Consider the following 26046-nt stretch of genomic DNA (forward strand, 5'->3'; position numbering starts at 1 on the left):
GCACTGCACCTACAACCTCCCCTGTGTCCCACCTCCGACTGCCTATCTGGCCTGAGTGCGTCAAATGTAACAAACCCCTGCAGGGGAATACTCCAGCCTTAATGGCTCTCGCGTGACATGTGGTTAGTAGCCCTTGGGGCTGCTGGGAGCTGTAGTCCCTCGCGGAGCCTTTCCCTATTTCCGCCACATGCGCCTAGCGTGCTGCGCATGCGCAACTTGGTAATGGCCGCCGCGACTCCTTCTGCGCATAAGCGAACCTTGTAATGGCCACCGCGACTCCTGGCACTCTACTGCACATGTGCGAACCCTACGCAAGATGGTGGCGTCCTGCGGAGAGGGTCACCGGAGCCTCCCGCGAGCCTGTCACCACTTACACCTCCCATCAACCTCCCTCGCATCAGCGGAGATAATTGGAGAACAGTAATAAAACTGGGGATCTGGTTACATCTATATACCAACGGAACTCCCACAGACCGAGATCGTTTGAGTATCTTGATACACACAACATATAGGGTTAAACATCTTTCTTTTTACATTACATTTCTTCTTAATGAAGTGATTTTATGTATATTGCACCAAGGCTTGATTTCTGGTCGTAGGGATTATTACATCAGAGACCGGTTCCCTCAATAAAACATTAGTAAGACCACACCTTGAATACACAGGTCAGGTTTGGGAACCACTCCATAAAAAATACATTATGGAACTAGTAAAAGTGTAGAGAAGAGCCACGAAATTAATAAAGGGGATGGAAAATCTGACACGAGGAGAGGCTAGCTAAATTAGATTTGTTTACATTAGAAAAGAAGCGTCTAAGAGGGGATATGATAACTATATACAAATATATTCGGGAACTTTCAAAATGACTATTCATCCCAAACGACAAGGGGTCATCCCATAAGGTTGGAGGAAAGGAGATTTCATCAGAAACAAAGGAAAGGGCTCTTTACAGTAAGGGCAGTCAAAATGTGGAATTCATTACCCATGGAGAGTGTGATGGCAGATACAATATATATCTTCAAAAAAAAGGTTGGACATCTTTTTAGAAAGGGAAGATATACAGGGATATACCAAATAAGTAAATATGGGAAGGATGTTGATCCAAGGAGTAATCTGATTGCCATTATTTGGAGTCACAAAGGAATTTATTATTCCTTTTATGAGATATCATCGGATGATGTGTCAGTGGGTTTTTTTTGTTTGCCTTCCTCTGGATCAAAATATGGTAAATACAAATATAGGATAAAGTATCTGTCGTCTAACTTTCGCATAGGTTTAACTTGATAGATGTATGTCTTTTTTCAACCTGATCTATTATGTAGTAGCTATGTAACTGGTATGTAACCAGGCTGGTGTTCTGTCTCTGGCCCCATTAACTCCAGTACATGCCAGATGGTTAGTGACATTATACAGTGGTATGTAGAAGTATTTCCACCCCCTCAGTGGCGTAACCATGATGCTGCTAAACACCGTAATGCAGGGTGCCGATAGCGCAGGAAATTGGGCATGGAGGAGGCCAGCGGCCGGACTCAAGTTTCATGCTGGCTGATGCTGCTGTCTCTGCTTGATGAAGGGGCAGGGGCATCACTCCATACAGCCATTTCCTCCACCACAGGCAGGTGCCTGTTTCCCCACCCGCATGGCTGAGCACGCACTGCAGCAGATCCGACACAGACGAGGTCGAAGAAGCCCTGTCCCCATTCCCAAGGTAAAATTCTAAGAGATGGGGAAGTGTGTGGATTTTTAAAGTGAAACTTCTTTTCTGGCACCTACTGAGTTTTGATGGGAAAATTGTCTTGTGTTGTAACGAAAGAACATAACGGAAGTGATGTCATGCTGCTGATGGGCGCACACACATCACACTGCGGTTGTAGGCAGCACATGCGCAGAAGGGGAGGTTGTAAATCGTGACGTGCATTGGCAGAAGCCCATATTGATCTTCCCATCTGCATGCGCAGTAATGGCACTGCCGGCGCCGTGTGCGGGCGCAGGCACGGCCGGTGCCATGCGCGTGTACGGCCAGCGCTGCAGGCCCACCCAGCACCACGCGCATGTGCAGGACCCCAGAAGACGGCCGCAAGTTCCATAATCAGCCGTCTGGACTCCTTCCAATGTCTGGCCCACACCGAACTCTCTGCCCACAGGTGGGCCCCCTCCCTTCTCAACAATAAGGTCACCGGCACAACCCCAGCCACACACCCAGTCACCCACACATCCACAGTCACCCATACAGTCAGTCACCCACAAGCCCAGCCACCCACTGACCCAGTCAGTCACCCACCCACCCAGGTCAGTCAGCCATCCACACAGTCACTCACACAGTCACGCACACATACAGTCACCCACACAGTCACGCACACACACAGTCACCCACACAGTCACGCACACACAGTCACCCACACAGTCAGTCACACACACAGTCACCCACACAGTCAGTCACCCACCCAGGTCAGTCAGTCATCCACACAGTCACTCACACACACACACAGTCACACACACACACACACAGTCACGCACACACAGTCACGCGCACACAGTCACGCGCACGCACACACGCATGCACACACACACACACACACACACACAGTCACACACACACAGTCACGCGCACGCACGCACACACGCACGCACACACACACACACAGAATCACACACACACTCATATACACTCACGGAATTCACAGTTAGTATAAATATAGAAGTGAAAATAGCAAAAACTGGGGGGGGGGGGAGTGCAGAGCACGCATGTTCTAAGTGAAACTTATTTGCATTTTGTCACTGAAATTGTGTTTTGATTTTTAATAAAAAAACAGCCCCATCACAAATACAATTTCTGTGACAAAACAGGGACAAAAGACAAAGAAGTTTCACTTTTTTTAACCATCCCCCCCTCCTCAATAAAATGTGCTTTTTTGAAGTGAAACTTCTTAGCGGCGATAGTGTATTGATTGGAGACGGAAGTCAGTGGTGACGGAAGTGACATCACTCCTGGCATAAGAGGCTGTGAGTGTTGCCAGCTTCCAACAGGAGGATTCAGTGCTGGACGGACAGGGAAACACGCACCCCTGGGACCCGTGCTCTGGCCTCTCATCCCACTCCACACACTGCTGCTGACAGGGCCACCCGCCTCCCCCCGCCCTCGCCCGTCCCACCACCGCTGAGTGATACGCGTCCACCACCTCCCCCCTTCGGCTGGGACCTCTGCTGGGGAAAGGGGGGCCGTGATGCGCCAAAAACCGCCCGCACTCCTCCCACCCCCCCCCCCCCAGTGAGCCGCCAAGCTTCACCCCCATGTCCCTCCGCCGGGGGGCTGGCTGCACCAGGACACACACAGCCGTGTCCGCAGCTCCGCCGGGAGGAGAGAATGGGGGCTGCTCCGGACGTGTACCTTTGCCGGGGGGGGGAGGGTGGAGGGGGAATGTGGAGAAGGAGAGAAGGGGGGGCTGCTCAGGAGATTTCAGACAGAGCCCCCCAAGTCTGCAGCTCTGTCAGGGGTGGGAGGAGTCAAGAGAGAGGGGGGACAGGACACAGAGAGAGACATACACAGAACGGGCGGATGCGCCCAGCGCGCATGCGCAGACCATAGCCTGCGCGCGCATACCATAGAAAACGCCGGTCTGCGCATGCACATAACTGAAAATCGCCAGATCCGCTTTACGGCGATTTTCACTATACGGCGGGCCCCTGGAACGGAACCCCCCATATACCGGGGCCCTCCTGTACTATAAATATAGACGTGCAAAAAGTTAAAACGCGTTCTAAGTCAAACTTCTTTGCGTTTTGGCACTAAAATTGTGTTAGAAACATCACCATTACAAATACAATTTCTGTGACAAAACAGTGACAAAAGACAAAAAAGTTTCACTTAAAATGCGCGTTATTGGCACACACAATTTTTTTCTCACAATTTGTGGTTGAGTTATTTTGTGTGTGAAATTGTGTGTTAAATTGTGTGTGAGTTCATGTGTGTGTGTTTGCTAGAGTGGAATTGTGTGAGTGCGTGTGTGTTTGTTTGAGTGGAATTGTGTGTTTGTAATTGTGTGTTTGTGAATTTGTGTGTGTTTGTCTATATATATATTCAGCCCTTGTACCCCTTGGGTACTAAAACTACCCGTGCTGCTTTTACCTGTGTGGCTAAGAGGTGGCCTAAGCCTCCGCCACTGGGAGCCTGGGATACACTTAATACATGGTGCAGCGCCTCCACCGGTAAGGGATCCCAGCGTGGTGGGAGTATTCCCTCACCGGAACCAACATACACAGTAATTACACACGTTTGTATAAGAACAGTATTTACTAACGCCCATAAAATGCATGTACCATATCATAACACAGTAACACAGTCCCAGCATATGACCCAATAATACCCAGTCCATGTGAATATCCCCAAACACTGAATGTCTAATGGCACTTAACCACTGAGTGTCTCTCTTTCATTGTGTGTGGGGGGGATAGCGCGCTTCCCTGTGTTGGGGCCCGGTGGTGCCCTTATTAATACCTTCCTGGTCGTGGTCCAGACCAGGATAACCAGCAGCAATCTGTAACTCCGCGACATGGTCCCGTGGCACGATATGTTGCTCCTCACTTGGATGGCTCTGCAGGCTGACTTCTCTGAAGGGGCTTCCAGCCGGATGATCCCATATAAACAGTCTCAATATGGAGTCCTGATCTGCTCTCAGATAGCAAGCTGCACTGTCCTTCAGGCAATGTCCTGCAGCACATCTCAATGTAATGCTAATGGTGGAAAGGTCCCTATCTTAAGGCTTTCCCTACAGCATTGCCATAAGTGCCTCTACTGTGTCTCAGGGGACTAACTGGGCCCTTGGGGGTAACTTCTGGCCTAGTCCCTGGAGCACAGTTCTGTGGACACTACCATCACCATTCAGGTCCCTGTCTTCACTGGCCTGCTCCTCACAGCGCGCGAATTGTGACAATCTCCCTGCAGGAAATCCTGTGCACCCCATTGGTTCTTGTGAACACCTGACTACAGCCTCTGGGGCTGCTGGGGATTGTAGTTCCCCATGCTGAGCCTATCATACCTCACCGCTTCTCTCTTGCAGCCACTGAGCATGCGCAACACTTTCCTGGCAGGCCACCACTCCTGATGTCCTGCGTGAACTGGTGCCGCGCGCGCTCCCGCCTCTCTCTTCCTTTGGAGGTCCGGCGATGCGCTCGCCACTCTAGAGCGCCTGCCCTGGTCCCCGGCAACTCCCCGCATCACCCGAACATTGAGCGCACCTCCGGCAGCCACCGCAGCTGCCACGGAGGTAAGGAGGGTCACTGGCGTCCCAAAGGGACCCGAGCTACACACGATATATATATATATATCTTTATTTATATAGCGCCATCTATGTAATACAGCTTCACAGCAGTAATACACAGGACATAATAATATAACACACAGTGGGCATAAGCGCTTCAGGCCAAAAAGTAACATTAGGAAAAAGAGTCCCTGCCCCAAAGAGCTTACAATCTAATTGTGTGTGTCTGAGTGTGTGGAATTGTGTGCGTTTTTGTGGAGTTGTATATATTTGTATGTGTTGAATCATGTGTGTGTTTGTGTGGAATTGTGTGTGCGTGTTTGTGTGTAATGGTGTGTGTTTTTGTGTGAAATTTTTGTGTGGAATTGTGTGTGTGTTTGGAATTGTGTGTGCATGTGTGTGGAATTGTCTGTGTTTTTTGTGTGGAATTGTATGTGTGTGTCTGTGGATATAAGGGATCTGTAAGAACATCCAAGATGACTGCTGACAGGACGTGACATCACCTTCTCTAAAGCTAACACGGCCATCTTGCCTCCTGGCAATCCTGGCCCTCAAAGGAAGTAAGCTTCACTTTGGACCTCATTGCCAGCAGCTGCCTGTAGTCTTTAAGTAGCAGGCAGTTGCTATCCAACCCTGCTCGTGCAAAGTACCTGTTACCTTGTCCTGTCTGAGCTCTGCATTGCCTTTGTTTTGCCTGCTGCCGGTCTTGACCTTGGAACTGAGCCTGACTACCCCTTGCCTGCCGTCCGCCTCGACCTCGGACCTGATTTACTCTTTGCCTGCCGCCTGCCTCGACCTCGGAACCGGACCTGACTACCTTTTGCCTGCTGTCTGCCTGGGAATTGTGTGTGTTTGGGTGTGGATTGAGTGAGAAGCAGGTAAATTGAGTGATAGCAGAGGGGGATGGGAAGAGTGTGAGAGGAGAGAGTGGGTGTAAGAGGGGGGAGGTGGGGGAGTGAGAGAGGGGAGAGAAATACATGAGGAGAGGGGGATGAAAAGAGGGAGGTGAGAGCGAGGAGCTGTAAAAGAGGAGGGGGGCAGGCAATGCCGCCGACATGCTAGGGGGGAGGGGCTCCAGTGGAAACTGGGCCCCCGGGAAAGCTGTCGGCAGACGTGGGTGTATGGAAATGGAGTTTGTGGGAGGAAAAGAATGAGGAAGATTAAGAAAGGGAGTGAAACATGGGGTTAAGGGGTAGAGAGAGATACTGTACATGGGGGGAGAGTGAGGATATGAGAGCAAGGTGGAGAATGAGGGGTGAGAGCTGCTCGCCAGACTGCTGACACGGGGACCCCATTTTTTAAAATGTAGGGAGTCCTTGAAATATTTTTGCAGGGGAGCCCACAAAATGTAATTACGCCACTGACCCCTCTGCAAATATTTCACATTTTGTTGGCACCTGTGCGTACTCCACGACGCCTTAAAATTAGACTTTACATGTATAATCTACAAAAACTATTCCAAAGTGATAAAGTTAGAAATTGCATGTATAATATAAAGCAATTAGATTTACAGAGAAATACAGATTAATCTCCATTTCATGCGTATTAAACCCCTTTGCAACAGTAGACCCAAATCAACTCAGGTGTAAATTATTTGTTTGAAAGGTCAAAGCACCCAGATACTACTCAGATCAGGTCGCCCTCCCAAACTGAGCAGGACACTGACGCGAACAATGACATTGAGAGATCTGCAAAGTTCTTCTGTGTCTGAGATGGGAGTCAGTGTTCACACATCAACAATAAGCCGGTCCCTGCAGAAAGCTGGCCTGTATGGACGGGTGGCAAGAAAGAAGCCATTACTCAAAAAGACTCATCTAAGTTCCCGTACTGAGTATGCAGAAAAGCATATAGACAATAGTGCAGACGTGAAAAAAAAATTGTGTGTGCCCCGAGTCTTTTGTCACTGTTTAATCACAGAAATTGTATTTGTGTTAGTGATGGTTTTAATTAAAAATCTAAATACAATTTCATTGACAAAACGCACAGAAATTTGACTTAGAATGCACATGCGTGACAGTGTGTGTGTGTGACACGGAGTGGGTGTGGATTTGGTCTCGGCTCCATGTCCTCTTCTACGCTGGTGCTGCTGCTGCCCATGTGCGATGCACCGCCGAGCTCCAGAGACCTCTGCACATATGCACCGGCCGGAGTATTCTTCTGCGCATGAGCATTACTCTGCGCATGCGTGGAGAGTCAGATCTACTGCGCGTGTGCGCTGAGCCGACACTTACTGCGCATGTGCCCGTAGCTGGCGGCTACATGCGCATGCACGTGCCGGTTGCACCAACACTGGCTGCGGCTACAGCCTCTCCCTGTGAATGACCAGCTCTGTGCATGCGCCGGCGCCACCCCTCTCCTCCTCCTGAGCGCATTCGCCGGCCTCAGCGCTTGTGCTGGTTTCCGCTGACGAAATAATATTGCTGAAATGAAGATACTGTTGATATATCACTGAAATGGACTGGGGGGATCTCTGGAGAAGGATTGAAAGCAATGTTCAGTTTCCATTTTGTAAAGTCAGTTATATCTTTAGTATCCATTTTGTGTGGAGGAATGTGTGAGTGGTGTGAATGAGAGAGTTTCGCTTCTAAGTAGATTTATGACTGTGCCTAAAGTAACGCCCATATTTCTAGTGAGAGATTGTACCAGGTACCTATTCAGAGATGTTAGGCCAGTTCTAACCAGGTTTAACGTTCTATAAAATGATTGGTTTAAGAATTAAGGAGTGGTTAGTATAATCTGCCTAGTAACACATTTTAGACAAAGGAACCGAAAATGTATAAAAGAGTCTGCTTGGACACTCTCTGGCAGAGAAAGTCTTGTAGACTTCTGAATGAGTATGATCATACTTTCCAATAAATTACTCATTATCAAATGAACCCCGTTTGTCAGTTTGGAACACTGACACACAGCGGGGGCTCCCCGCAGTCCCATTCAGTTTGAATGAGACTGCTGGGACCCCTGCTGTGTTAATCCGATGGGCCATTAGTCTGAACCTCACAGAAATGTTGAAGCATTTTGCAGTGCGATCCCCTAGTTTTTACACAGGAAAGAGTTCTAATACTGGTGGCTGCATCTGTATGTATGTGCTTTGGACAAGTTGACTCCTCACATTCTGGTATTTGTCTTACACAAATTCAGTAAATTAGAGATGTAAAGTATTTGCTGTAGTGATGGAGCAATTGTTTCTGCACCATACGCCCATAATATATATTTTCTTTAACTGTGCACGCAATGTCCTGTATATAATGTATACCCTGTTCATTTATGTAACTGTATTTGTAACCATGTATTATTTGTTTTAATCTGTGCCCAGGACATACTTGAAAACGAGAGGTAACTCTCAATGTATTACTTCCTGGTGAAACATTTTATAAATAAATAAATGAATGAACCGATCCTGAGAATGTTTTTACAGCAGATATCCAAAATCACTACAATAGATTTACAAAACATTCTTTTTTTGTACACTTCTTTAAAAGAACAATAAACAATAACTACTCCAATGGAATATTAGAATAATGATGATTTGTTACCACTATTTCATGAATTTAAAAAATGATTACTGTTCAAAAAAACCCACAAAAAATAGTCACCTATAAAGTCATCAGCTTGTTTAGATGAAGTGGCTTTTTCTCTAGATTCAAATGCATTCTGTTTCCTTCTTTAAGTGACTTGCTCACATTATGAAAAAAAGCTCGTCACATATGCAGAGAAGCAAAACTACAGAAACAACAAAACTAATAAAAATGGTCTGTACAACAAGAAAAATAAAACAAAAAAAATTATGTTAGAAGCATTTTCTTCCTATGAATTTAATGACTATGTGTCCATAGTTCTTGATTCAGCTCTAAGTTTTCAATACCCAGTAGTTATTGTCAGGGATTCTTCTTTTAAGCCGTGTGAACGGACAATTCTAGATCATGCCCTGTGAAGTGGGATACTAGGGAATGGCAATGATCTTGAGAAGCAACTTGCACACTGGGAATCGGTTACTCTTTTACATCGTAGTTAAATTGGATGAAGCAAGCGCGATTCGATTTATAGAAATTACAGTTCTTATCAAAACGTATTACAAATTACATTGTGCAGTGCTACCAAGTAGCCCATTATAAATTATAGCTGTTTCTAGAACCAGTCAAAATGTTTCTTTATGCCCTGTTAAGATACTGTACCTTATTTCACCATGACAGATGCCATACACACGTTACCCAGTTGTGGAACATTCCGATTGGCTCAGACAGTTGTCAACACACACACAATGTGTGATGTTCAATGCATGCTCAAAATAATGTGACAAAACAAACTAACTAATGTGCATATAACAAGTGCTTAACCTTTCTTCGTAAATTTCTACCGGTGTGATGAAAACAATGTGATAAGACTAATATCAATAGTAATAAAAACGAAATAAACAGTGGTTCCTTGTGTAAAAAGAAATCCAATGTGTGAGCTGCCAAGAGGATCTCGCATACAAGCGCTCTCTTCTGCTCTTGTTAATAAATGGTTAAGGAAAAAAGAATGTGGTCCCTGGCACTCAGATAATGAAATGAAAAAAGTACCAACTGTTATGTCCAGAAGGGAATGTCTCAGTCCATAGGTGGGTGGTGGCCCAACAGTCCAAAATAAACTGTGGTCCCGTAGACTTAGGTTGCACGAATCCTCCTGTTATAAAAAGAGAAAACAGCAGACCACTGCGCAGTACCCAAGTACAATAAAGGCACGTCTTATGCAGGACAAATGCCTACTTACAAGATAATGAACTGTTCTACTCGGTGGATACAATCTGTGCGTGCTCACTTACACTTGCACACTTACAATGTATCTTGCCTCCTTAGACCATTCCAAAATGCCGTCCGCAACGTGTTAAACCGACCGGCTTCTGCAGTGCTGGATCAGCGTCTCTCTCTCCTTTCGCGGCCGCAAGTGGTCGGACGCTTCCCCGAGGACGTTATGACGTCCGGACGGAGGGAGCGGTGCTACATTGCAAGTGTCTTAGGCCGCGCTTATAGCGCCGGCGACGTCACCCGAAAACAAAAGCATTGCCGCCGCGTGTGCTTATACTAAGCGTGACGGCGACAATGCAACGGAGCGACGTCGCGAAAACTGGTAGCCGGCAAAATGTGATTTTTCAAAGGCTGTCGCTCATGTGACGGCCCTTGAACCAATCAAATGGGCGGAAACCCGCACCGCCACCGCCCGGCGAAATGTAACTTTTGCCAGTGGCGATGAGTGACGTCACCCGTCATGTCGCCGTCGACGACACTATAGGCGCGGCCTCACCCTCACTTCATGTTGTTTTAAGTAAAGTGTTACTCTATTGCACTATTGGTCTTTTCCCATATTCATTCTTGGTTTGTCTGTGATGGGAATATGCACGGAGTCCTGAAAAGCAGGGGCATTCTATGTACCGCGTGGGGTCCGTGGGAAGAAGCATTGGAAGCAAGCGCAGACTATATCCACCGAAGCAAGCACAGACTATATCCACCGAAGCAAGCGCAGACTATATCCACCGAAGCAAGCGCAGACTATATCCACCGAAGCAAGCGCAGACTATATCCACCGAAGCAAGCGCAGACTATATCCACCGAAGTAAGCGCAGACTATATCCACCGAAGCAAGCGCAGACTATATCCACCGAAGCAAGCGCAGACTATATCCACCGAAGCAAGCGCAGACTATATCCACCGAAGCAAGCACAGACTATATCCACCGAAGCAAGCGCAGACTATATCCACCGAAGCAAGCGCAGACTATATCCACCGAAGCAAGCGCAGACTATATCCACCGAAGCAAGCGCAGACTATATCCACCAAAGCAAGCGCAGACTATATCCACCGAAGCAAGCGCAGACTATATCCACCGAAGCAAGCGCAGACTATATCCACCGAAGCAAGCGCAGACTATATCCACCGAAGCAAGCGCAGACTATATCCACCGAAGCAAGCGCAGACTATATCCACCGAAGTAAGCGCAGACTATATCCACCGAAGCAAGCGCAGACTATGTCCACCGAAGCAAGCGCAGACTATATCCACCGAAGCAAGCGCAGACTATATCCACCGAAGCAAGCGCAGACTATATCCACCGAAGCAAGCGCAGACTATATCCACCGAAGCAAGCGCAGACTATATCCACCGAAGCAAGCAGACTATATCCACCGAAGCAAGCGCAGACTATATCCACCGAAGCAAGCGCAGACTATATCCACCGAAGCAAGCGCAGACTATATCCACCGAAGCAAGCGCAGACTATATCCACCGAAGCAAGCGCAGACTATATCCACCGAAGCAAGCGCAGACTATATCCACCGAAGCAAGCGCAGACTATATCCACCGAAGCAAGCGCAGACTATATCCACCGACGCAAGCGCAGACTATATCCACCGAAGCAAGCGCAGACTATATCCACCGAAGCAAGCGCAGACTATATCCACCGAAGCAAGCGCAGACTATATCCACCGAAGCAAGCGCAGACTATATCCACTGAAGCAAGCAGACTATATCCACCGAAGCAAGCAGACTATATCCACCGAAGCAAGCGCAGACTATATCCACCGAAGCAAGCAGACTATATCCACCAAAGCAAGCGCAGACTATATCCACCGAAGCAAGCAGACTATATCCACCGAAGCAAGCAGACTATATCCACCGAAGCAAGCGCAGACTATATCCACCGAAGCAAGCAGACTATATCCACCAAAGCAAGCGCAGACTATATCCACCGAAGCAAGCAGACTATATCCACCGAAGCAAGCAGACTATATCCACCGAAGCAAGCACAGACTATATCCACCGAAGCAAGCAGACTATATCCACCGAAGCAAGCGCAGACTATATCCACCGAAGCAAGCGCAGACTATATCCACCGAAGCAAGCAGACTATATCCACCGAAGCAAGCACAGACTATATCCACCGAAGCAAGCGCAGACTATTTCCACCGAAGCAAGCGCAGACTATATCCACCGAAGCAAGCGCAGACTATATCCACCGAAGCAAGCGCAGACTATTTCCACCGAAGCAAGCGCAGACTATATCCACCGAAGCAAGCGCAGACTATATCCACCGAAGCAAGCGCAGACTATATCCACCGAAGCAAGCGCAGACTATATCCACCGAGTAGAACAGTTCATTATCTTGTAAGTAGGCATTTGTCCTGCATAAGACGTGCCTTTATTGTACTTGGGTACTGTGCAATGGTCTGCTGTTTTCTCTTTTTATAACAGGAGGATTCGTGCAACCTAAGTCTACGGGGACCACAGTTTATTTTGGACTGTTGGGCCACCACCCACCTATGGACTGAGACATTCCCCTCTGGACATTACAGTTGGTACTTTTTTCATTTCTTTATCTGAGTGCCAGGGACCACATTCTTTTTTCCTATGCTCAAAATAATACTTTATTTCCAAAACACATTTTGTCATTGATTTTAATACCACCATTCATAAGAAATTAATTAACACAGTGGGCACTTCTTAAACAACAAACTAATGTTTCACCTAGTGGACTCCTAGAAGACACAATGGCTGGGGCAGCTGACAATCAAGCGTAAGTACCCAGCGTTACACGGGAACTCTAAGAAACCAAAAAGTACTTTGATTTAGAAGTGGATAATTTCATGGTTTATTCTCTTAAAGCTGCAAACGAAGCAATATCCTATATGTTCGTTTATTTTTTTTTTTATTAAATCAGTTCTGTACTATGAGAAAATACTTGTAGCAATTTTTTTTAAAACAATTTTTAAAGACCTTTTTAATGTATTATAATGCAACACAAATTCTTTGTTTCTATAGCAGCCGTTTACAAAGTCACATCCCCATCCTCTTCTGTAACAGGCTCTGGCACACCCCTTATTTATTTTTTATTTTTTTAGCCCTGGCCTCTCTCTAGCAGTGCATCAATTGTATCTACTAACCGCCTGATCACATGATCTTCCACACAGAACTTTGCATCTTTGGTCCTCTTGTGCTGCACTGACGGCCATTTAGTGAACACCTGAGCCAAATCTTCACCGATCGATCACAGGAGAATGGATCGATCGGCAACTTCGCTAATTACTTATCATTGTGTGGATTGTATTGATGCACATATTAAAGGGGGGAAAGCTAAATAAAAAAAAAATACGGCAGCTTGGACTGATGCTTTAATTTGAAATCCCCTGCTAAAACAACCCCTCCACCCATAATTGTTTAATTACCTCTGAGGTTCTAAGTGCGTGTTTCTGAGAGACTGTACTCTTGTCTAGTGTTGCCCGGTGACTTCTCCAAAAATACTCAAGACACACACACACACACACACACCTATCTCCACTCCATGCTGTTTCCTCCTAGCTATGGCCCCACCCCCAGACTCCTGACTGGCTACATTACCCAGCAGCCAATCAAGATGGAGTAAGCTACCCAGCCCCCTAGTGACAGCCCTGCTCTCTCCCTGCTCTGGGAAATCCTGTGCAAAAAACTCCCCCCCTCCCCCTTCTAAGCCGGTCTGGTCACTATGACCAGAGAGGTAATACCGGATACATACATGTCCAGTATTACCTCTAATTGTTTACTAGACAGTGTCCAAATACAGGACAGTTCGATTCAATATTGGACACCTGGCAACACTACTCTCGTCCCAAACAATGATCTCGCACTCTTAAACAACTTTGGCTGCACATGTATTTTTGCTAATGTTGTAAATTGGATTTTCAAAGTGATCAAGATTAAATGCTAGCTTGAAGGTTGTGTAATAGGATCATGTCATTTGTAAGCTCTTCGGTCAGGGACTCCTTTTCCTAAATGTCACTTATATGTCTGAAGCACTTCTTCCCAATATGCGTAATTTGTTATTTATATGATTGTCACATGTATTACTGCTGTGGAGAGTTATGTACATTAATGGCGCTATATACAGATACGTGCTAAGTGAAGGTGAAAAAACGGCGCTAACTCTATTAGTGTTTCACTAAAAACTATACAGTGAGTGGTTTTAGCAAAATCTATTTGATTTTACAATAATAAAGACGTCCTCAAATAACGTGCAAATGATATATAAAAGGTTCAAACCCCCTGCTCAAACCCAGCTGGTAGGGACTGGTTTCGCTAGTCCCGCAAATCGTCACTTTCGTTGTATTCCAGGGGGAGCATGGAGGGAAATAGAACAAAAAAAGACAAAAAAACAATCTAAGTGTAGACAGTTTTTAAATAGTGTAATATTAAGTGTCTTGTCTTGGCTCGTATGTTGTGCCTACTTACAAGATGTAAGTTGTAATCAAGCGGTTTAGACACACAATGGTCTCTGCTGAGGTAGTTGTTCTCCACTCTGTGAAGCGGTCTCCAGTTGTCAGCTCAGCAACCAAGTGTATGTGAAGAAAAATGATACCATAGTGCAGACCAATATAATGATAAAACTAAACTTTATAAATTTAAAAATGAACACTTACAATAAAAATGAATATATTAAGCATTGTTCACAATCTATGTGATCAGGGAGAGAAGAGTGTGTTATACTTCAGGGATTGTGAACAATGCTTAATATATTCATTTTTATTGTAAGTGTTCATTTTTAAATTTATAAAGTTTAGTTTTATCATTATATTGGTCTGCACTATGGTATCATTTTTCTTCACATACACTTGGTTGCTGAGCTGACAACTGGAGGCCGCGCAAGGTCCGCGCGCGCATAACGGGCCGTGAGACTGCGCATCCTGGGTGTCCGTGAAAGCAGGTGTTTCCAGGTGAGGGGACGGTATCTCCAGCCACCAGGATGGCGGATCCTCACACAGGGCATAGAAAGGATTTAAGGCCTGGAAGCAGGATATGCAGACAGGCCACAAGAACAATGAAGCTTTAATGCTGGGGATCCCGTGCTTCAGCACAGGAATGGGAAGGCCCAAGGTAGGCCAAGCAGAGGTGCTTGTAGCAAGCACAAGTTACCATGAAGACAGGAATTATGCTCAGCAACTTCCTGGGGGGGAATGGCTGACCCTAAATAGCATAGACAGCAATAGGGGCAGAGCTGCATAGAGGGCAGCATCAAGCAGACTGCACTGTAAGTCAAGAACCAGGTGATTCCAATAGCTATTCACAGAGAGCTTTGCCTGGAACCTCTATAGCCCTGTAAGGGTGAGTTCCAGCCAAACCCAGGACCGGATTCCCTTCCATCGGAAGAGGCGGGTGAGCCTGAAGTATAACACACTCTTCTCTCCCTGATCACATAGATTGTGAACAATGCTTAATATATTCATTTTTATTGTAAGTGTTCATTTTTAAATTTATAAAGTTTAGTTTTATCATTATATTGGTCTGCACTATGGTATCATTTTTCTTCACATACACTTGGTTGCTGAGCTGACAACTGGAGACCGCTTCACAGAGTGGAGAACAACTACCTCAGCAGAGACCATTGTGTGTCTAAACCGCTTGATTACAACTTACATCTTGTAAGTAGGCACAACATACGAGCCAAGACAAGACACTTAATATTACACTATTTAAAAACTGTCTACACTTAGATTGTTTTTTTGTCTTTTTTGTTCTATTTCCCTCCATGCTCCCCCTGGAATACAATGAAAGCTATATACAGATATACATACATACGTGACATCATCAGTTAGGTCATCAGTTAGGTCATTGGTGAATTATATCCAAACGTAGACATAAATCTGCTCCTTGATCTCAGGAACCATCATGCAGAATGTTGTCACGATATCTTAAGAGGTGTCCAAATGCATAGCAAACAAACAACTTTCCAAAATGTACAGCAGATCTCAGATACAGTATCTGTTTTCTGATGCAAAAGTCAAAGTTGTGTTGGCATATTTGATATGCGTGTGTGTACTGTATGTTCATTACACAAATACAACAGCGAAGAAAACTTCCCAAGTATCATAAGAATAAAAATATGGGACATTTTGTGTGTCCAGGAAGTTGTTTAAAGTTCTTCGTTTCCTCTATAGCCCTAAAAGAGTGAGTGAATGAGTGTGTGAGTGAGAGTGTGTGAGAGTGACAGAGACAGAGACAGGAGAGAGTGAGAGTGAGTGTGTTTTTCAATGAAAGAAGTTTTAGAATAAAGACCCTGCAGTTTAGTTATGAAATCAGAAATTCAAGATAGAGAGGTGTGTTTTGCCTATTGCACACATGGATTACCATATTCTCTGCATCAAGCCCTCGCTGAAGTAATCTAATGATGTTGTGCGGTAACGTAGTTAGATCGATCTTTTTTTACTCCGCTTTATTTGATGAAACGGTCTGCATTTATTGTACTGTATGTTTTTGTAATCTTTTTCTGCAACCTAAGCACTGTACTATTTGTGTATATTAAATCTAAAATGTAATAAGTAAACGTTAGGCCCGGATTTAATTTTGCACGTATAGGAGAGAGATGACATTTTCAGACACATTTTGCTTCAATAGTTTTGTGTGTTAAGTACATATTTTTTTTAGTAAACAGGGACTAAAGACTCTGTAAGTGATATCTCTTTGGTGGTGACATGCAACAATCGTCACATACTGCTGTGGCCCCTCCTATCCTCTGACTTTCCCGGAAAAATGCGGGGATGTTATCCGTTTCTCACAGAGTTTCCCGCCCATCGGCCGCATCAACAGAAAAGCGCTAATGGCGCTTTACATTGAAAGCGCCCACGGCGCGGAAAAACGGACGAAAAAACGCCGCATCTGCCCGCATTTTTAAAAATCCCGCAGTGGCGGCCGCAGGAGGATAAAGGCGGCCGCCACTGTATACAAGTTATGTACTTACAGGTATGTCGTTTGTGACAACGCCTACAACCTAATAACAAATAAGGGCAATTTAAAGAGAAAATCCTTGTTGCCGAGCTAAGCAGGTGTGATTGGAAAATGTAACTGTGGTAGCTTTCATTTCTGGACTACAGTATTTAACTCACACTATTGTAAGTTGCTTTCAGTTAATAGCACTATCATATAGGAGAAAGATATTTAATGAAGTTTGAGGAGAGGTTTATTAGGTTATTGTACAAAGTTGTGTAAAAACCCATAAGGAAGTACTTTTATATTTTAGGACTTTCTATGCTCTGTGCAGTTGAAATTTGAAGACTAAGTCTATGTTTTAAATAATCCTGCTAAAGGAAGTCACTAGTAATTACATAGGTCATACATAGTTATTGCTGTGTCTTGCACAGCTGTAACCCATGGCTAAATGCACACAGCCCACTAGTCATGCAGCAGTGTGTTATGAAATAGCCTGCTGTGTCTTACTGCACAGATTGAGTTTTCTTGACTACATAAAGACTAGGGACGGAATGCAACATTTTCACCAGTCAGCACTTTCAGTCATCGTGCAGGAAGAGTTCAAGTCTCAATTGGAACATCTTCCAGCCCCAGCTAGAGCTTTTGGCAGAGAAGTTTCAAATTATGCAGATGCAGCTTCTTAGAGTCTACAACCACACACAAGCAAGTTATGGTGGGTACAAAAGTGAGTTGCAGTTGCAGAGTCTACTACAAAGTTTGCCAGAATTAGATAGCTATAGGGCCATATCTACTAAGCAGTCTTCTGCCATAAGGCACATTTTTGCTCTGGAAGACACCTTAACAACCCATTCTAGTCAATGAGTTGCCAGGTGTCTTCTACCACCAGGTGTATTCTAGTAGGAAACTACTTGGGAAATATAGATCATGATCTGAAGAGTCCTTCAACAGTCATTTTGGTTTAACATTTTTTGGTTTTACAAATTCTGGCATCAGCAAAAATAATATAAATAGAACACGGCAGAACGTTAAGAAATAAACCATTCAAATTGCAGGGCTCTTTCCTGGCTGTTTATCACACAGAGCTGTGAACCAATTGCACCGCAAGTATGTGACTAGTCGTCTCCCAAATTAAGAGAACATGCAAATTACCCAGATAATTTGCCGCTGCAGTACAAAATCACATGGTCATCTAGGATTATCCAACATGCACTACTCTTTAACGTTGCACCTGGGACCCGTCATTTTAATCAGAAGAGTATGAAAACGTGATAATGAAAATACGACTCGGAGTGCACACAGACAGCATTGTCTTTATTATCTCGCGGAAGTAGCTCTCTAAAATTACCATCAGCAGTGCGTGCAGATCCAGTGTACAATGTATGGAAAACACATCCTCTTTCAGACATAAGGACAAGTGACGGACAATGGTTCACGCCAATATATTATCATAATCATCATCATCATCATCATCATCATCATCATCATCGTAACAACACAAAACTGAGGCACTTCTGCTTTGATCTTTGATTAGTTCAACACATAAATAAAATCTAAATAGTTTGTTAAAGTAAAGCTATTAATAAGGTCTAATGTTCAGAGACTACAATTTGTTTGAACAAAGTCTTTCACGCACTTTCACCCATTAGTAAGGAGAGAAGATTCACTGACCCCTATACTGCCATAAGGGTCAGCAATGTGATTCAAGAGGCCCTGTTGTGCTACTACTAATAATCTAATGCAACAGTTAAGATGCAATCATTTTCAGTTATAGTTTCAGTTTTTGAAATTGTGGTTTTAATGAAGCTGCAACATCTATGCTGAAAATAACCTGTATTTTCCATTAAAAAAACAACAAAAAAAACAAGTCTGTTTCAAAGTTAGTATTGGACATCTGGTTTTGATTAATAACCAATTAAAAATGCCCAGTCCTTTCAAAGCTAGTGCAGTAAAACTATCAACACTATAACCTTTGTTCCTATTGGTCACTCCCCTCCTGTAAGAGAAGCTAGGAGGGTAGAATGGAAATCAGGTTAGTGTTAAAAGCAACTCCATTTACTAGCAAAGTATGAGAATCCTGAAAAGGTACTTTAAATAATGTATCCTCTCTCCAAAAAGTACTGTTTTCTGAACTGTTGTAAATGTTGTACTCCTACCCAAAAGAAGACTCCCCTCCCCCCCCCCCCCCCTGTTCCAAAAAAAAAAAAAAAATGAAGTGTCAAGCACTACTTTTCTGTCTGGAGAATGTTCTGTCTGACTTCATGGCTACTAAATAAAAACAAATCGATATCAATGTAAGCTATGTTTCTGCTGGACTACATTTGAGATATTCAAGTATAATAACACTGTGGAGTGGAAAGTGTAAATCAACATTTTGCAAACATCTAAACTACCAGATGGTATGAGAATGTGTGTAAAATTGACACTGTACACCATTCCAGCCTACAAATATGATGTTATTTCGTTGCTTGGTGTCCTTCCTGAGGCGATGGCAGAACTGGTGCTTAGCTCAGCTATTTCTGTAATGGTTTCACATCTATAATAGGTTCTTGTTTCGATGTTTCCATAGATGCCTCAGCTGTGGCCTGGGATCTGTCATGGATCCTACTAGAGTTGTCAACTTTGGGATAAGGTCCTTGATCAGGTTGTCTAAAACAGAATACTACGGCAGGGACTTTGATAAAGTCCATTTATGGCTGCTCCAGCTCCCCAGAAAGATCTCCCCCCCCCCGCACCTCATTCTTACAGACAAGGTACCGATTAGACGTATCCCATAATTCAACAGCAGAGAAGAGTCCTTTCTAGCGTGCTGGTGAATGGGCTTGTGTGTGAGTCTCCTGTGATAGCTGGACGACTATAACAGTGTTATATTAAATAGAACGTTACACTGGAAATGTTCTTCTGACCCCTGGAACAAATATTCCAAGAGTTATATTACACTGGTGATGCACTTTCCCGACTCTATTTTTGTACTTTTCTAAACACAGGTGCTAAAAGGCACAATTTGTCAACTTTATCTTTTTCTTGTAACATGCTTGGGGTAATGAATACTTGATCATGTGATACCTCTAAAACATTTAGCCCTCAAACATGTCCCTTATCGTATCCTGCTGGTCAATATTGTGCAAGTAGCTTAACTGATTAATCTGGGAGCTAAAGCTGTTAACAGTTGTTGAGGGGTCCAAACTTTCTGAATGTCTGAGTGAATGAGACAAAAGTGTAATTGTCACATTGATCCAGCTTCACCCGTTTTGCCAGTTTGGGGACAACACCACGCAAAGAACGGAGCCCCATTCTCTGCTCCTCGTACCAGATCTTTTCCATTCCACTGACCTCTTTACGAGCAGTCAAGTAGAAAGGCATATTAATTTCCATCTGGGTAGGTGGACGGTAAGTGTACATGTACTTGTATAGGAGACAGTAGGGGCACCGCCTGTGCCCTTTTGAGTGCTCATGGTATATCTGTCCATAACACATCTTATTGGGGTTTGCTTGCTTTTCACGTTTCACACTGTCTGTTCTAGCAAAGAAAGGTCGGTTGTTTGAATCTTTGAGCAATTCAATATCACCATACATCAGGTCTGCATGCTCCTGTAAAGTCCTCATGTTTAGGAACTGGCTATTGTATTTGACCACTGTGGACAACAATGGCACCGGGCCATCATCACCTAGGCATCCGATTCTCCACATTTCCTCCTCATCTGCCAGAGAAAAGTAGATTATGTTGCGCGAGCGAGAGCCTGACATGCCGGCTTTGTTGAGTACTCTCAGCTTCTCCTTGAGCTTCTGGGAGGAAGAATTGAAGACGCTGCTGGTGATGGAGAACCCAGCTCCGGCATTCTTCAGGATGCGGTCCAAGCCCCTACGTATAGCGTGGAGGGAAGTCGCCAGAAAGTCTGACCCATCTGTTTTCTTCACCGTCACGTAAAAGTCCTCAAGGAGTTCGTTCAGCTTAACAGCAGGGACCTTCAACACAAACAAAAAGGTCAGATGTCACTTAGGAGTAATAAACACAGAATGAATGAGGGTCCCCTCATTCTATCACTGGTTAGTACCATTTCCATCTAATTATACTGCTGGTTCAAACAATTATAGAGCCTATGTGAAGGTGACCAGTAATAAAGGTGTATTTCCATTTACTGTACGACAAAGTTACCGACTTTCACTGATCTAAATGCTCGGGTTCACAAAGTTAAAAAGCTTTAAAATGTAGGAGAGGTTGAGTTCACGTCCTGCTTCTCATGATCCACAAATGCTACTAGGACTTGTGACACAGAATCCATTAAGATGAATGACATTTAGTTAAAAAATATATATCTGTTCTGCTTACCTAGTTAGTATTTTTTCTGCCGCCAGGAAACTTAAGCAAATAATCCCCTAAGTATTTAATGTAACCGGCACAGATGCATTATTATAATTAATCGTAAATCATTGATTTTGTGCCTACACATCACATTGTGTTGCTAACATTTCAAGCTATGTGGCAGCCACATATATTAAAATACATTTGCTGATGTATTATTAAACAAAGTTTGATTATAATCTAAATGTGATTACAATTGATTATGCTAAAGGAAAACATGCAAGCCCCATTTTACTAAGCAGTGCTATTCCATAAGACACTTTCCTGTGACGGAAGACATAGCACCACTTAATAAACATGGGCCTTCAAGTTTTATGTGATAAATTGAAAATGGCAATCATTGATTTCTATCAGAGGCAATATATATATACAGCTAAACAACGTTATAGCGCGACCCGTTATAACGCGGTTTTCACGTGGCTCCCGTTTGAAAAAAAAAAAAACAGTTAAAAAATTTTTTTTTTACATTTTTTTTGCACACTACAACACTGCCACACTGCAACACTGCCACACTGCACACACTACCAGCACACACTCTCACTGCACGCACCACACACTCTCACTGCACGCACCACACACTCTCACTGCACACACTGCCAGCACACACTCTCACTGCACTCACTGCACTCACTGCACTCACTGCACACACTGCACACACTGCACTCACTGCACTCACTGCACACACTGCACACACTGCACACACTGCACACACTGCACACACTGCACACACTGCACACACTCACTGCACACACTCTCACTGCACACACTCTCACTGCACACACTCTCACTGCACACACTCTCACTGCACACACTCTCACTGCACACACTCTCACTGCACACACTCTCACTGCACACACTCTCACTGCACACTGCTCACAGCACACTCTCACTGCACACACTGCACACACTCCCAGCACTCACTACACACTGCTCACTGCACACACTCTCACTGCACACTGCACACACTCCCATCACTCACTGCACACACTCTCACTGCACACACTGCACACACTCCCAGCACACACTCTCACAGCACACACTCTCACAGCACACACTCTCACTGCACACTGCACACACTCCCAGCCCTCACTGCACACTGCTCACAGCACTCACTCTCACTGCACACACTCTCACTGCACACTGCACACACTCTCACTGCACACTCACGGCACTCACTCCACACTCACAGCACTCACTCCACACTCACAGCACTCACTGCACACTCACAGCACACTCTCACAGCACACTCACAGCACACTCTCACAGCACACAGCACTCACAGCACACTACACCACACCTCCCACTCCCCCTCCCTACCTTTGGTGTCGGCTGCTGTGGATGCCAGTAGGGGGGGTGAGTGAGGGGCAGGCTGGGACTCGGAGGGCTGCGTGGGCTAGGCCCAAAACTGATTATGCTGCGGAGGGCCGGTAGGTGTGGGGGCCTCGGGGGGGGGGGGAGGAAGTGGATGCCGGTGGAGGGGGATGGATGCCGGTGGTGGGAGGTAAGGAGCAGGTTGTGGCTGGACTCGGAGGGCCACTGCTGGGGGACGTGTAGGGCTTCTGGCCACGTCTTCCTTCCCTTCTTACTCCCTCCCAATCGGGCACGCGGCGGCCATTTTTTTAAAAATTAGCGCGACCCCGGTTCTAGCGTGGTCGGATCGGGTGGCCCCCGAGGACCGCGCTATAACGGGGTTGAGCTGTATATATATATATATATATATATCTCTAAAAATAAATAAATACAATTGACAACCCTTCATTATTCAGAGAATGTGCTAGAAATTCCTGTTTATATATTGTACATACAGTATGCCACTATATTTTGTTAAAATATAGGATTGCCATTTTTGATATTTTCTGGTCTATAAAAATTCTAAAGCTTGTTGCCATTTTGGAAACTGGTAAAGATACAGAGAAAAGAAGTCCCTAATGAATGCACTCCGTGCCGTAGTAAATTGATTTTAAATTTAAAACCATTTAATATTGAATATATTAAAAATAAGTTAAATTGGTATAATGAATCCACGACCAATTAGTAAATATGCAAATCAGAGATACTTTTTTTTTTAAATAATATACACACACTATACTGTACGGCTGCAATATATAACTGTTGGTATTGTCTTTCCCACTATATTAGATTAGGTGACGTATGTGTTAAATACCAACAAATATATTTACATAAACGCCACACTCACTAGTTGAGTATGGAGCACAACAATTCCCATATATCTGGCTATGCAAAATGTCATATAAGGGTGCAGACAAAACTGATAGTGAGTTAATTATTTACAATAATATTAACTAGTGAGGTTAACCTTGGTAAACAGTATATTAAAGCCAGTGGGTGTGGCAATTATTTGGCACCAAAAATACTGATACCACAGTATAATATCACACATACCACACTCACTGGCTTTAATATACTGTTTACCAAGGTTAACCTCAGTAGTTAATATTTTTGCTTAGTTATTCACCCTAACGAGCATTAAGACTATATATAGGTTTTATGTTTTTTAACTTATATGTGCGCATAATTGTAAATAATTAACTCACTATCAGTTTTGTTTGCACCCTTATCTGGCATTTTGCATAGTCAGATATATGGGAATTTTTGTGCTCCATACTCAACTAGTGAGTGTGGAGTTTATGTAAATATATTTGTTGGTATTTAACACATACTGTACGTCACCCATCTAATATAGTGGGAAAGACGATACCAACAGTTATATACTGTATTGCAGCCGTACAGTATAGTGTGTGAATATTATTACTTTTTTTTTGTATCTCTGATATGCATATTTACTAATTGGTCATGGATTCATTATACCAATGTAACTTATTTTTAATATATTCAATATAAAATGGTTTTAATTTAAAATTAATTTACTACGGCACAGAGTGCATTCATTAGGGACTTCTTTTCTCTGTATGTTTACCAAATTCTTGTCCCTATTGCACCGTGTCCCTTTTCACACTGGTTTTTACATTGTTTAAAACTGATGCGAGAGTTGGGTTTTTTGTTGTTGTTTGTATATAGCATTTTGGAAACTGCCAATTTGTAAAACAAAGTGGTGGAAATAGAAATGCTTCTAAGAATTAAGCACTATAACGGACAATAAATATGACACTATCAAGTTGTGACTTTTACAGCCAATGATAAAGCCATTCAAAATCAACTCTGAACAGGAAGAAAATAAAGCATAATAAATAAGTGGCGAATTAAATTAGAATAGTCACTTATTTAATTTTGAGACTACTCACAGTAAATAAAAATGCAATTGTTTACTATGATTCCAGGGAGTAATCTGAGTGCCAATTCTTGGAGTCGGGAGGAATTTATTTTCCCCTTATGAGACATCATTGGATGATATATCACTGGGTATTTTTGTTCGCCTTCCTATGGATCAATATACTGTAAGTACGGATATAGGATAAAGTATCTGTCGTCTAAATGTAGCACAGGTTGAACTTGATGGACGTATGTCTTTTTTCAACATCATCTACTATGTAACAATGTAATTATTATGATACCGTATTATACAGTAGAGGCAACTCTTATTCAACCAAAAACCAGTGGCAATTCCCCAAAAAACCCAGGAAACACCCAGGTACATTCTGAATACATGCCTTAAACTTTCCTTAAACTAGCCCCAGCATTTCTGCATTGATTAATGGCCTATCAGATTAACAGCGGGGGGGGGGGGGGGGGGGGCTGGCAGTCCCATTCAAACTGAATTGGAATGCCAGGGATCCCTGCTGTGTTAATCCTATGGGTCGTTAGTCAATGCAGAAATACCTTAAACGTGCCTCAAACTAGCCCAGAACATACCCAGCACATACCCAGCACATACCCAGAATGTAACCCGGCTAGTTTACGGCAAATGTTAGAATAAACGTTGCCTCTACTGTACACCAGCTGTGAGCAAACTGGGTGGCGCCTCCCCCTCCCCCCGGAGGGGCGGGAGTTATTTTGGGGGGCGCGGAACGGTTGCAGAAGTCCCGGGCTCTTCCCCAAGGCATTTAAATTAAATGCCGGGGCCGTGCGAGGCCTCTGCAACCTCTACTTACCGGGGTTCAGCCGGCTCCAGGACATGTGACCATGGCAACGCGGCATCAAATGACGCCGCGGGGTCATCTGACGTCACACGACACAGCGGCGTCATATGACACCGCACGAGGTAAGGGAGGGGGGCACACCGACAGAGGAGAGCAGGGCAGGGGGGGTGGGGACGCACAGCAAATAAAGTTTGTTCGCCCCTGTTGTACACTATACTTTCAATGTTAACTACACAGGTATAATTCTTCATTATTTTCAGCTTTCTTTCTAAATGAATATCCAAAAAAAGTGATAACCTGCATTATATTAAATTAAAATTGATAGCTATGCCCAACTAAACGGTGCTATTGCAATTATTGCTCCTTTAGGGCCATTCAGATGAATGGCTATTAACCAATGACAATGGTAAACGTATATCAATGATTACACCCCAAAAACGCAAACTCAGCATATAAAGTGAAAGTAGTGGATGATAAATGAAACATCTGACACAAGCCTTTAAATTAACAATCCCCATCCCCACAATTGTTTCCCCCCCACCCCGCCCTCACAAGAGGTGAGGGAAATGTGTCTCATGACCAAAATTACCTAATTGCAGTGTCACTTTTCATGAGTTAAATATACATGTAATTGACACAATTTGATTTAAAAAGCATTTTTTTTA

General features: G+C 44.1%; 1 protein-coding gene across 1 annotated transcript in view; it reads right to left on the reverse strand.

Moving 5' to 3' along the window:
- Positions 1–18255: 18255 nt before the first annotated feature.
- The window catches only part of KIAA1958 (KIAA1958 ortholog), a 123250-nt gene continuing 115459 nt past the window's right edge, over positions 18256–26046 (reverse strand). The window contains exon 4 of the mRNA XM_075593895.1: positions 18256–20926. Within this exon, the coding sequence (XP_075450010.1) occupies positions 20123–20926 (804 nt within the window). The 3' untranslated portion in view covers positions 18256–20122. The remainder of the gene's footprint in view (positions 20927–26046) is intronic.

Source organism: Ascaphus truei, chromosome 1 (genome assembly GCF_040206685.1).
Source record: "Ascaphus truei isolate aAscTru1 chromosome 1, aAscTru1.hap1, whole genome shotgun sequence".
Classification (NCBI taxonomy): Eukaryota; Metazoa; Chordata; class Amphibia; order Anura; family Ascaphidae; genus Ascaphus; species Ascaphus truei.